At 37.8% G+C, this 14,344-nt stretch overlaps 1 protein-coding gene across 3 annotated transcripts; it reads left to right on the forward strand.

The window, feature by feature from the left end:
• The first annotated feature begins 364 nt into the window (after positions 1 to 364).
• Positions 365 to 12,703, forward strand: RanBPM (Ran-binding protein M). Of its 3 annotated transcripts, XM_018514872.1 has the most exons (9): positions 365 to 574; positions 7,540 to 7,922; positions 8,582 to 8,769; positions 9,007 to 9,119; positions 9,330 to 9,761; positions 10,118 to 10,438; positions 10,740 to 10,923; positions 11,294 to 11,324; positions 11,474 to 12,703. In XM_018514872.1, exons 1-7 carry the CDS (start codon positions 373 to 375, stop codon positions 10,871 to 10,873), a joined length of 1,773 nt encoding a protein of 590 aa, XP_018370374.1. In that variant the 5' UTR covers positions 365 to 372; the 3' UTR covers positions 10,874 to 10,923; positions 11,294 to 11,324; positions 11,474 to 12,703. The 3 variants fall into 3 exon arrangements, with proteins under 3 accessions (XP_018370374.1, XP_018370365.1, XP_018370384.1); XM_018514863.1 differs by lacking the exon at positions 11,294 to 11,324; XM_018514882.1 differs by lacking the exon at positions 11,294 to 11,324 and having other exon boundaries at positions 7,567 to 7,922.
• Positions 12,704 to 14,344: the final 1,641 nt, after the last annotated feature.

Below are 14,344 nucleotides of genomic sequence, written 5' to 3' on the forward strand. Positions count from 1 at the left end.
TTGTCTCCAATTGTTGTAGCGGGTTCGGCCAGGTTCGGCAAGATGCTCTTATTTTTCCGTAGTGGCGTAACTGGCGGGTGCTAGCACTGCTAGCATGGATTTGGAATATTTGGATACGCAAGGCGGTCAAAAGGGGGCGGGGCACGCGGCGCGAGCAGGTGGTACGCTCGTCTATCCGTCGCTCGTTTCTTCGGTTTCTCGCTGGTGCCATCCGCGACTGCGAGACACGAGAGTGTGAGAGGGTGCGAGAGCGAGAGCTGTGCGAGCTGTGAGAGTTGCGCGTGCGGACGTGCGCAACGGCAACGGCACTCGCGTCCAGGAATCGTGTGGATCGCGGAGGCCAGAGCGGGGCGAGTGGGGCAGCGGACGACAATGATGGCGGCCACCAGCGATGAACGGAGTGTTATGGAGCCTGGGAAAACGAATTCGGGGCAGAGCCAGCCCATAGACCGGCTAAAACTGCTCTATCCTACGGTGGACGAGGAGAAGACGCCGTTGCCGCGTTCCTGGAGCACCAAGGACAAGTACAGCTACATAGGCCTGTCGCAAAACAATCTTCGCGTTCACTACAAAGGTACGTGGGTAGCCCGTCAGCGCGCGACCTCCGCGCACGCGAGACGATGCGCTTCCTTCGTCGCGCGGACACGCGTGTGCGCGTCCTCGGTACGGACCTTCGCGCTGCGCCGCGCCGCGGGCCATCCGGACGCCCGTTCCCAGCCTCGTGCCTCTGCCGTGTCGCCCCGCGATCGGGCTGCTCCCGGGCCAGGCACGGTCGATCGATTGAAAATGGCAGGGCGCTATTTCAGCGTGTGTCAGCGACCTAAACAAAGGAATCAGCTGATCAGTCAGCCAGTCCCCCGCGGTCGAGTCTTTCCGCGTCGCCCTCGTCCTTGCCCTCGCCCTCGCCCTCGTCTGTTCTCGTCGATGCGATGACACCTTCCTCGTCACCGCGGTCAATCCTCGCGGTGCCTCCTCCTGCAGGACGCTCGTCGATTTCTGTCGACGCGTCTGCTAGGGAAAAGAAATGTCAGAGAAAGAGGGGGAGGGAGTGAGATAGAGCGATACACGGAGAGAGGAACCGAAAGAGATGGAACATGTGTACGCACAATGTCAATGACAGCTACGTACGTCGACGTGAAAACGATATGTGGACTCGACCCCGCGCCCCGATTCTCGTCGACGTCCCGTGCGGGCTCGTCGCTCGGTCGAATCCTCGCTTCGGAGATCCCCTTCCCCCTCTCCCCCCTCCTCCCGTCCCTCGTTCACATCGAATTTCACGTTGATATACAGGGTGTCCTGTGTTCCATTTCTACACTGAAAAAAATTTTCCATTTGACTAAATTAATTGTATGTATTTAAATCAAATATAATATAAATATCCATACACATTTTTCATAAGAAAAAAAGTAAAGTCAAACTAAATTAATTTAGTCAAACGAACAATTTTTTTTTTATAGTTTGTCAATGTAGATTAGTTTTAATCTCGGTTTAATTTACTCTTTAATATTTTTTTAATTCTTAGAACTAGGAAATAATAAATTAGTTAAAAAAATATTGATAAAAATAAGATAAAAATAAGATTACAGTTACTACGCACTGATAGAAACAGGACATAAAACGTCAACATTCAATATAATAAATTGTTTCTTGAATCTGAGAGGCAAACCATTATTTTTCTCTTTTTTTTACATATAGAAAGATAACTAAATGCACAGGTTTGAGTAGATTTAAATCGCGTTTCGTCGGGATCGCTATATAAACAAAGAACGTTAAGTTGAAGAAGTAAAGCTGCTGCGTCAGCAACTTGATGCGAGACTTGATCGCCGAGATATTCAATGGCGGAAAATGGAGAGCTGCTACACACGATGTTTAGCCACCAGATTATTGCTACGGAACAATCCTCCGTGAATTCCTCCTGTCGGAGGAGGCTGTCGTTAAAGTTCGACGTGATACGGGCGTTTTTCAACGGAGAGCTCAACACTCCGCGCATTCAAATCCCATGAGTTCTCCCTACGGACAAATTTCTTTTCTCGTATCGAGAGCGAACGATGCCAGAAATGGCCGAAGGCCCTTTTTTCTTGCTTCTTTGCGCTCCCCCTTGCTCGTTATATACATGGTGTATCCTCTGGATTCCTGGCGTGTGTGCCGCAAGCTCGGCCGCAACGTAACGTTATATGACGGCAACGACGACGGCACGGAACACGATGCCACTTATCGGCTTCCCTTGGTGCACCGTGCTGTACGGAATAAGAAAAGTTAAAAGGCATTTAAAACGTAAATGTGCTGTATCGGCTTTGGTCGAGCGTGTTCACGCACGACGAACGTGATGTGTTCGTGCAGCGAACGAAAATATTGTTCTCCTTGATCCGGCGCACGAAGATTGTTGAGAGGAAACGAAGCGAAAGAGATAAACAATTGTCGTACGTTTGCTCGGTTACTTCGCGAGCAATTGATACGTCGACGGTATAATCTTAAAGGGTATTTTCTTTCTCTTTTTTTTTCATGCAAGAACTCTTCCTAAGAGACTTTCGTCAGACGATTCCTTTATATTTATTTTGCTAACGAGAACAAATAATAACGATGACATCGTTATGGATTATTTTTACGTGTAAGAATAACGGGTAATTATCTCAAAACTGACTGATATTTACTGTTTATATTCTAATTATATACGCGGGGGGAATAGTGCGTTATAAATTATTTTTAAATAAAGAATAACGCGATGTAGCTGCAAAATGAAAGTTAAATTATGAATGTTTGTTTCAAACATATGCAATTATTACACAGAATAAGGCTCGCTATACACATATATAATTTTTTCTTTACAAAAATCTATCTAATATAGCAAAATGAATTTGCAAAACGAACAGCTATCTATGCATAAAATTCATTAAACATAAAAAATTTATCGGCGTTTGTATCTTCATAATTACCGTTGATCATAAGATAAACATTCGCCGAGTGTGATTAAGCAGTTGCGATCTCTGATAAAATTCTGATTATTATGAATGGAGAGCGTGAGCTGCAAGAAGTTACAATATGCAGCAGACATGAAGCATAATGCATGCAACACTCGACCCTAGCCATGCTGCGCGTCGATAATATCCGTCGCTTGAATCCTTTAATTTAACTTCGATCGTTGCTTCTGAGATTGTAGAGAGCTGCACCACACAGGCAATTTCAGCTTGCAACATAAATATTTCACTTACATCGAAATTCTATTAAAGCAAATTCCATTTGAAATGAATTAACAGAATTTTGTTTGGTTCATGTATTTCTACAGTTAAGGCATATTTATTTGTGATATTTATGTTTGTATTTTCTTTCGCTTCGTCAAAGATCGTTATTCGATAGCTCGACGTTTCTTTTTTAGGAAACATAATACGAATTCAGAATTATTAATCGTCGATAGAAATTTTCATCTTTCATCAGCAATCTGGCTCTTCGAATTTCACTGTAGATTTTTATATTGTTCCGGATTGTATAATAATCTTAAAAAAATTTCTATATATTTGTGAAATTTTAACAAGTTTTTACTATCACTGGAATTGGATTTATTTACTTTTTTATAGACATAAATTTATTCATTAAAATTCACAAAAAAAATTGTGTCTTTAAAATCCCACATTATTAAACAAGTCATATTAGATAAGAGATATATATACAGCGGCATTTCTCTGACGTGCCTGCTAATAGAATAAAATAATTCTACGTACACCGATAATCATGAATCGTAATCATGCACGTTTGGCTGCAATGCATTTCGAGCATCCCTATACTATTTCGTTTCAAAGAGATGAGATGCAATCATTGTGGACCTCGAAGAGCTGTCGAAACACCTGTCATTTACACGCTATTCGTGGTAACAATTTTGGCGAAATTCAATATAAGACTCAACTGTGGCTGTAGGCTGTCCATATCGGCAATCCGCGAATGTATCTGTTTGTAACGAGTGCACGTGGCTTCCCTTGCATGGGAGTGCCTGAGAAAGCGGAAGGCCGTCGTCGTCATTCGCAATAGTGCATCTACCGTTAGCCATCAACTCCTTCCCTTTTTCCTTGCACGTGTCGCTCTTTGATCTCGTAAATACAGACCGATCGGACCTTGTTTTGATCTTCGTCCCACTTTAGACACCATCGTCTTCCAGTTTCTGCGGAGTTTATGAGCTGTCGATCATAAATGTTTGCCATTTTTGCGAAAGTTAACAAATCCAAAAGGCTGTTTTTGTAAACGTTAATTATAGTTAGAGAAGTTAATTAATTTACTCTGTTTTCAAGTACATATCTATATATATATATATATATATAGAATTGTTTAAAGATACAGAATTGTGCCTAAGAAAGATTGCACGTTTAAAAAACGTACTCGTTTCTTTTTAAGTTTATCATTAATTTTTAATATAATCACGTTGTTAGAGCGTGATAATTTATCTAATTATTTAATACCAGAATTAAAAACAAAAGCTTTCCCTTTTTTTATAATGTATAATTAATAAATAAAATAATAGTTTACATTACGCACACGCGCGTGCAGTAATTAATATTTAACTATTCAGATAATAAATAATTTATACCTGAAAACTGACGCATTCATTGGCTTACATATGTATATATTCCGATTCTATACGCGGAATAATGCACATCATTACATATTATTTTACATAAAAAAGTGAAAAGAAATATTTTAATAGTCGAACAAGTAAATACTTTGTATTTCGTTTCGAACTAAATACTGGTTTTAGAGAAATAATTCTTTTCTTTACTAACGCTGATATATTACGTGATACAACAGCGTTGCTGAAGACTGTTGTTTGCATAAAGAATAGGGGATTCTTTATTTTTTTATTCTCTAATACTTTAAGATCCAATTTTTCATTATCTGGTTAACTTGTGGTTTCGCTCATAACATCATCATAGATGAAGCTCATGAGATAAAACATCAGGTTAAGCTTAACCACAAGTTAACCAGATTATTAATAAAAATTGAGCCTTAAAGTATCAGAATAAAAAAAATAAAGTATAAGTCTAATCACAAGTTAACCAGAAGATAAAAAATGCGGGCGTAATGCTTTAATGAAGCTTCCGAAAGCTACATAAATGATGCTCGATGGAGCATATAGATACGGTGTATTATGCTGTGTAAGGGCAAGAGACATGCGCCTGACACTTGGAAACTCATAGATCACAGATCGTGGATAAGCTTGTAATATTGCATCGATGTGCCGCGCGATGACCTAATGCCCTACATACATCTGCCTAGGTAAATCATGTTCTTCTGCAAATCAATTTGTAGCTTCATAACGTTTGTAGTTTTTCGCATTAATTTTGTTCTTATAAGATATTAAAAGATCGAAACAGGAAGTCACAATAATCGAAAGCTTGAATTTTAATCGTCGACAAATTAATATTCAATTTTGTTGAGAAAAAATGCACGTATGTAATACCTTGAAAGTACCCTGTGTACGACTGCGATATCTCATTATATAAGCGTGCGCCGAGGTCCTCTACTTAACATAGGCGAAAGTTGCTTCCTAAAGGAAATGTTTATCGTCATCGCGCGAACATTGTACCGTATCGCACCGAAAATACATCGCTCGCGTTCCGAGTTACGATGCGTGAAGGGAAATGGCCATTTTACTTGCGGTGACTTCGGCGTTTCTCTAGATCACGTCGCTTTTCCTCGCGGCACTAATGCATGCAGCTTGAAATCAATATTTCACGTCGTATCCGAGGTACATAGCGTATCTCGAAGGTGACCATAGCTCTCTTACCCTTATCTTGACATGTAGACTTAGGTGGTCAGCCAATTTAGTTAAATTTGCTCCAGCGAACGCGTTACAATTAGAGAAATATATAGATATAAGATATTGAATGTTTCTTCTTTCTCAAATAAGAATATATTTCCAATAATCTATCTCTTTACTTCCACTTTCATTTCACTTTTCCATTCCATTTGTGGATTTTTTATATATTTGATGAAATTCTCTGTTTCTTCCATAACGAACTTTTAAAAATATTTTACAAAAAGATTATAAATTAATATTTAAAATGATAAAATAAAAATAAACAAATGACGTAAATTTTTTGTATATAATCGATGAAATTCGCTTCTTCCAAAAGTAAAGTTTTTAAAAATATTTTAAAAAAAGATTAGCAATTAAGGAGGTTCTCGTGCTACTTTCTAGTCAATAGACAGTTTACTCATAATATTATGTAAAACAATTAAAATAATGGAATAAAAAGATTACTAACAATATCTTATGTCATTATACATAATTATTGTTAATTTTATATGTTACTAAATATTTTCAAAATGACAAAATAAAAGTTGTAAGATGCTCATTTGATGTATACGCATTGTTCATTTGACATATTATATATTCTAGCTTTTTTCATTGAAAAATATAAATTTCTTGTAAACTGTACGGTAAGTTTAAATAAAACTTTACGAGAACAAACTTAAGTACTTGCTTTATAATTATAACGATTTTTAAATTACTGTCTTATACGCAAGTGTCTCAATTTAAAAGAGAATAACTACAGAATAAGATTATACCTTCAACTTGTAATGTAAAATTCTATAAATATAGAATTAAATATCTTCAAATTGATATTATTAACTTTTGTATTACATGTATATTATATTATTGTCTTATATTTCATCAAATGCGAGAATCTCCTTAATATGAAAACAAAAATAAATAAAAAAAATGATAATGTATACGATTCATAAATAAAAATTTTGAACTACAAATTTATTTCTTAAAATCTAGTATTTTCATCAAATTTGTGAATAGTATTGTATTAGGTGTTAAACTTAATTCCTGCCGTTTTTCGTCTCCAAAATTGATTTGTTTCGAAGAGAAATACCTTAATCAAAGTATTAATAAAGTATTATTAATTAGTAATAAAGTAGAAAATGGAGGAAAATACTTTGATTAAGGTATTCATTCATTTTCCCTTCGAAACAAATTAATTTTGGAGACGAAAAACGGCAGGAATTAAGTTTAACACTTAACAGATAAATAAAATATGTAAAGTTTCTCATATTTTGTGATAGTTTCACCTTACTATTTTTACATGTAGAATATTTTAAGAAATTTAAGAAGAAACATAGTATAAAAATATAAAAGAGAATAAATGGATTACCTTTCAATATGTAAATATCTCTTCAATATGTAAATACATTTTTTCCATATATTTTAACATATTTTGATAACTACATATTATTCTATAAACTGCTAGAAGAGTGGGCAGGAAGGTATATATGAGCGCGTGGTATTCGTCCTTGCATCTCTCGAGTTGCATGACGACCTTGGTTTTAATCTCAAACCACAGATATACATCCCACTCATGACTGCATCTTTTTCTCGCTTCTTCTTCTTCTTCTTCTTCTTCTTCTCCTCTCTCTCTCTCTCTCTCTCTCTCTCTCTCTGTCTCTTCTTCTGTCTTTCTTTATTTTTAACATATTTCATTTTGCAATCTAAATTTCATGCCATACAGAATACCTATATCGTCGGACCCACCGATTCCTTTAAAGAGAGTCGGGGCCGTGTTGTTTTTTCAGGTTACGGCAAAACCCACAAAGATGCTGCCAGTGTTCGCACAACGTACCCGATACCGGCCGCCTGCGGCCTGTATTACTTCGAGGTGAAGATCGTAAGCAAGGGACGTGATGGTTACATGGGCATCGGTCTCTCAGCCTCCGGTGTCAACGTAAATAGACTTCCTGGTTGGGATAAACATTCATATGGTTACCACGGCGATGACGGACACAGTTTCTGCTCAAGTGGCACTGGACAACCCTACGGACCGACTTTCACCACCGGCGACGTGATCGGTTGCGGTGTAAATCTCGTTGACAACACCGCCTTCTACACAAAGAATGGCCATCATTTGGGCATCGCCTTCACGGACCTTCCTGTAAGCCACTCACCGTATTAATAATGCAAAAAAATAGTTTTGTTTCTTGAAAAGAACAAATGTAAAAGAAGCAGAGAAGGAGGAATCAAAGATCTCAAATCCCATAGGAACAGAGGCAATTAGTCTTTGGACCTTTCATTCCTTATGAATTCAGTTATATATAATGCATCAATCTTCTTCTTCTCTTTTTATATCTTTTATTCACATATAGAAAGAAAACTTATATATTATTTATCATTAAATTATTTGATAAATTTCACAAATACGCAAATTATTTCATAATAAAAAATATAGATTTTAATTCTGATTGGTATTTGTTCCAAAATTTCCTAACTGATGTTTGCGGATGCGGTGTACTTTAAATTAATGTATCTTTGCTTAAAATTAATATAATTGAACAATTATTGTTATGTTGAAGGTCAAAATCCGAGAAATAAGACTATGTAATTTAAAATTATATAAGGTTGTAAAAAAACACATTTGTCAAGAACAATTTTTTACAACGTAATTGAAGAAAATGTCCGAGTCCACTGGATCCAAGAATATTGATTAGTAGTAACTTACTTTAACATGGCTAAAGTGCCGAGATTTATTTATTACGTATTATTCGTGTATTAGATATGATGAAGCGAAATTCTATTAAAACTTCACTTTCACAGCCCAATCTCTTTCCGACGGTCGGTCTGCAGACTCCAGGCGAGGTGGTGGATGCAAACTTTGGACAATTGCCGTTTGTCTTCGACATCGGGGACATGATCAACGAACTGCGCGTACGGACGAGATTACAGATCATAAACTATCCCATGCCAGACCACGGTCAGGGGCAGTGGCAGACGACTCTTCACAGGTACATATACGACCAGAAAACGAGACGGGGACAGGGTGCGTGATTCCACTCCCTTCGTGGTTGCTTTTGCTCCTCCTTCGTTTGTCATTGTTGTCCGTTAAGATCCTCCTTGATTTGCGAGAGTTCTTCCCAAATGCTTGCGCGGATAAATCGAGGAAGTTAGCGGGAAAAAGTCGCCACGGACCAATGTTCGCGATATCTCTCGAGAGTTAACGAAGCTCTGTACGAATTCGACAGAATGGTGTGTACGTATCTCGTCCATCATGGGTATCTCGACAGCGCCGAGGCATTCGCCAGCAGCACGGGTCAGGTGTTCGGAGAGGATTACACCTCTATCAAAAATCGACAGAGTAGGTGTTGCAATCTCGTCGCTCATTTGGAATTGTCACTCCTCCGAAAAGAAAATCTGTGAAAGAGAATAATAAATAAATATTTAAAAAGTTACAAATATACAATTTATCTAAATATCACACTTTAAAATTTGAGGAAGTGACAATTCTGTTTTTGTCCAGTTATTAAATTTGTATTTTATCTTTACATTGTGATTCACTGATCCACAGGGGTTATAAAGCTGGTACAGTCTGGTCGCATCAGCGAAGCGATAGACGTGACCAATCGGTTATATCCTGGTCTTCTTGATCGGGACCCGAACCTGCTGTTCGCGCTCAAGTGCCGTCAGTTCGTAGAAATGGTGAACGGCAACGATTCGGATGTTTGTCAGAATGGCAACCCCAATCAGACCAGTGTGATACAATCGACCAAAGCGTACGTGAAGTCCGCAAATCCGACCGGTACCGTGGAAGAGATGAATATCAATAATACGATAAATGGCACCAGCCCACAGTTCGTCAACGGTCAGATAGAAGATGATGTAGACATGGAGGAGAGCAGCGTCACTGGTGTAAATGGTATCAAGAACAGTAACGGGTATCAGAATGGTAATCTGGACTCGAATGGGTACAAGTGTCAAAATGGGGAGGATGTAGATATGGGTGAGATCTCAATGTAATTGATATCGCGAATAGATAAATAGATCATCTTTTAGATAAAGTGTTTCAATCGATCATATTAGGAATTATTGTATATAATAAATAAATAAAACTAACGAGCGGAATAATAAAGTAAAATGATAAATGTAACGATTGTCGAATAGTGCGTAATTATGGTTTTTCATAAATTGTCTAATGTCCTATATAAATTATCCAATTATATAAATGTTCTTTATTAACTATCTAATATATGTTCTATATTTATGTATTGTCGAGTTATGTTTAGAATGTCGAGTAGATTGTAGTATTTAGGACGGATAAACATTGTTTCACTTATAATTGTTCATTATTGTTTGCAGAAATCGACAACAGTGCCAATCAGAGTCAACAGCAGAGCAGTAACATCGCGGATACTGTGACGTGTAGCAAAAGTAACAAGAAGCAGTTGTGCGGTGGTAACAAGCAGACGATTGAGAAAATGTTGGAATTCGGCAAACAATTGTATACACAGTCGGTGAACCTGAGACAGCAGTTCGGAAAGAACGAGAGCAATAAGAAGATGTTGCAAGATGCTTTCAGTCTGTTAGCATACTCCAATCCGTGGAATTCACCGGTTGGCTGGCAATTGAAACCTCAGGAAAGAGAAACGGTTTGCGCGAGATTGAATTCTGCTATTCTTGGTAAGAAACCAAGCATGTAAAATGACAAAAAATAATGGCATGTTTAATAATTGAACCAAATTGCTCTGCGTGAAGGAATAAAATTAGATTGCTCATACGTTTGTTAACGTTAATTGATGATTTTATCTTATTATTTATTTATATAATTGTTACATCTTTTTAAATTCTATTTTATTGCTTACGATTACGAGCAATGGAATTCGAGCAAATAGAAAATTAATCATCTTGGAATTCTGATTTGTTAATGTAATATTAACAAATGTGATTGTCAATCTAACGTTACGATTGTCATGCTCAACAGAATCTATTAACTTAGCCCGTCATCCGCCATTGGAAGTCGCAGCATCTCATGCTAGAGAACTTATCCGCGTGATGGCGATGAATGGCTTAGGGGCCTGCGGATTTGCATTTGTAGATAATATTATCCAATATTGACGGTGCCTACCTCTGCTGCTACGTCCGCTTCTTCTATCAGTGCGAGTGTGGTGAGTAATATTCTTTTGTATTTACGCGAACAAGAATCGCGAAATCACCCGGATTGGCTCACCGAGAAATACACGCTTGTATATTTATTTCTGTGAGAGTAAATATGTACGAGTGATTGATAATCGGATATAAATAATCGGTTTTATCTAAAGAAGAGAAAAAATAACGCAAGTTTCTCGACGCGTTAATGAGACTTAGCTTGAGTATAAAAAAAAATACGATTATGTTGTGAATAATCTTTTGAAATGATTTTATATAAAATAAAATATTTAAGAAGTGTAAAAGAAACTTTTTTCTGTATGGCGAATAAAATGTTTAAGAAGTGAACTCTCTTCTAGGTAAATAACGCGGATTTTCCTTTTTATCTAGGTATGGAAACTCCATACAAAGAAAAATTAAGGTAGGAAGTGCTCTGTGCGCTAGTTTGAAAATCGTTTCGGTTTCGGGCGGCTCCATCTTTATTATAGTATTGAACTATATCTTTCGTATCTCTGATATGCATGCGGATCTTCCCGATCGCAATAAACACTGAGAGAAGGAATCTTGTAGGATGCAGAGGCGGAACGTGGAGCAGATTGTTCTGTTAACGCAGCAACATCGCGATGTCGCGTGCCTCTTCAGCTAGAGCAGCCGGATTCGTCGGTGCCTTGGCTCGATCTCACACCACAGACACGAACATACAAGGTGAACGCTCAGACCTGCCAGCCAAAATGACACCTCATGAATTTTTAGCTTAAATTGGGTGGACGGTCACTTTGGATAACTACCACGACGACCAAGAACGAGAAGCGGCAGTTCACGATGGGTGATCCCCCGTTCCCGGTGGCCGATCGCACATGTACCGTGGTCGACCATGTCACCATGTTTTTGACATTGTTGTGATTATTTATATGATTTTCTGTATCCCTTTACTTTTTTTCTCCCCCTTTTTACTTTTTTTTGTTTTTGTATCCGACGCCAGTTTATCTTCATTTGCGATCTACTCAGATGTTAAATTGCGACTAGCGCGTTACCTGGATGTTACGCGCAGCGGTGTCAGAACGAATGTCTCATAGTTATCTAAATCACGATAACTCGCGCATCGTTAGTTAGTAGCCGCAAGCATTGTGCAATATGACGACACGATAGTAAAATAACCGTTGTCGGAAGCAAAAATCATTTCATGCAAAGGTGATGCTTCTATGAGGCTACTGTTCGTATCGTCATACCGTCGAGATTCTCGCGTTAATTCGTGTAGAATGCGGCACATCGGAGGATAACGTGTAATCAAATTTATTTGCATTTAAGCGCGAGTTGTATCAAGTGTATTCAACAATAGGAAATCAATCAAACATCCAAATTTGATTAGATGTAGCCAAAATTTTCACTGATGGTTACGGAGGGGAGGGGTAATAAATGACGTACTGTTATACATTGCGCTTTGTTTACTTCGAAAAAAAAAAAGAAAAAAGAAAATTCATTGCACGAACCGAACTAATCTTTCGCAGATGTTAACGATTCTACTTAATTTTCATATAACGCACTCTTAACGAAAGAAAATACCTTTTTTCCTTGATATTATTTTGACGAGATATTTCGGCGCGAAGATTGCTCTTCGTATCTTGATTTTCGCAATTCTGGGAGCGGCGGAAGCATGTTCATTTTAGAGATGGATGACGTCTTACGTTTATATAAATAGTTGCGAAAAACAAAAAATCTGTAAACTTAACTAAGGAACGATCTTGTACTCTATATTAAGTAATTGTTTTTTATATGCGACATAGTATATTATTATATTATATATATTATTAAAGAAAAAAAAGAAAGAATCACAAATAAGAAAATCATATGCAGCTAGGCGTAAGCGTGCGTTTAAATACAATAATTTACTATATATACAAAAAAAATCATATTAATTAAAATTAAAATAGAATTACTCGAATTAAATAATTTTTAGTGTTATTGTTTTATGTACTATAGATAGAGCTATAATATGAATATGTGCGAATACAGCAATGATTTGGCCAAGATGGTTTATAAGTCATTTTGTTTTCATCGCACATGTTGTTGTTATCGCGATTATCCCGTCAGGATCTTCGTGTAAATTCACCTAAAACCTATTGTACAAGCCGATCGAAAATTAATTTTGGGACTGATCATCATTGTTATTTCGATTTGTTAGAGCACATAATTTTGCACATCATTTTGTTATGCGACCGGCGATACATTTGACGACGAACCTGCTCATTCTTGTATCGGACTATTCATCGAGACCTGCTCAGTAGGATCGCCGACGTCCTTGTCCCTGGATACTTTCGTTCACCACCTCTCCAATCATTGGTTCCCGAATGTCGTTTTGCCCCTTACCTGCCTTTCTAAGTCTTTCGAGGATATTTTCAAAGTGCATATATTTTAGGTAATAAAGAAACATTGTAATATATATATATATATATATACATACATATATGTGCCTATTTAACGTAACTTTCTTTTTGTTCTCGCTTGATTAACATTTCACGCGAACACGTGCATTTATGCGTAATAATACGTTTCACATGCATGGGGTCGCACCGCTTTTCGTTTTTCCTCTGAAGATCGTCAGCCTGGTGCACCAGAAAGGGCTGTCATGGATGTCGCGCCGTATTCCTATATCACGCACGTCCGCGATGAGAAGCACGGGGAAATGAATGGTTCCCTCTTATCCATAATGAGAGGACAATGCATATTGTGTGTGTAGGGTATGCACCAATCACGTCGTTCATGTTGAAAGGTAGTAAATGTTCACTCGGATGTTCCTCGAGGTCTTCTCTCACTCAAGCGACTCCTGCACGAGATGTAGCTATAGCGTTGTACAACAGTGGTGACGTTAAATAGGGAAACAGCAACACAACTTTCTCGCTTTTATCTTTAACTTTTGAAGGGACTACTCGCACCTTAAATGCAATTTCGCACACGCACGCGCGTGTATACTCCAAGGGATAACGTCGGCGGCAATCCAGCTGTTTCCAGGCTTTCGTAGAGCGCGAAGATGATACCGTAATGATGATTAATTTTCACCGATTAACTCTTATCCGGGAGATCCATTTTCTAAAAGCAAACGGGTAAACGTATATTTTTTCTCTCTAAGAGTCTCGTATAAAACTTACACGTATATAAATATATTTATCTTTATATAATCAAAGATTACATGTATAAAACTTATGGAGTTAGGGAATATATTTTAGGAGGTAACTTTAAATTTCGAGGAATTGAGAGCTTGCCCGGATACGTGTTAAATGCTGTTCAATTAATTGAAATAAGCACAAAGTATTGTAATGTGAATGCGCGACAATACTTTGCATAAAAAAAAAAGAAAAAGTCCCACACTATACATGTTTTACGATACTCAATCATGTACGTGCGCACGTGCGTGTGCGTACACAGTAAAAATATATATATATA

This window comes from Trachymyrmex cornetzi, unplaced genomic scaffold (genome assembly GCF_001594075.2).
Source record: "Trachymyrmex cornetzi isolate Tcor2-1 unplaced genomic scaffold, Tcor1.1 scaffold117, whole genome shotgun sequence".
In the NCBI taxonomy this organism is placed as follows: domain Eukaryota; kingdom Metazoa; phylum Arthropoda; class Insecta; order Hymenoptera; family Formicidae; genus Trachymyrmex; species Trachymyrmex cornetzi.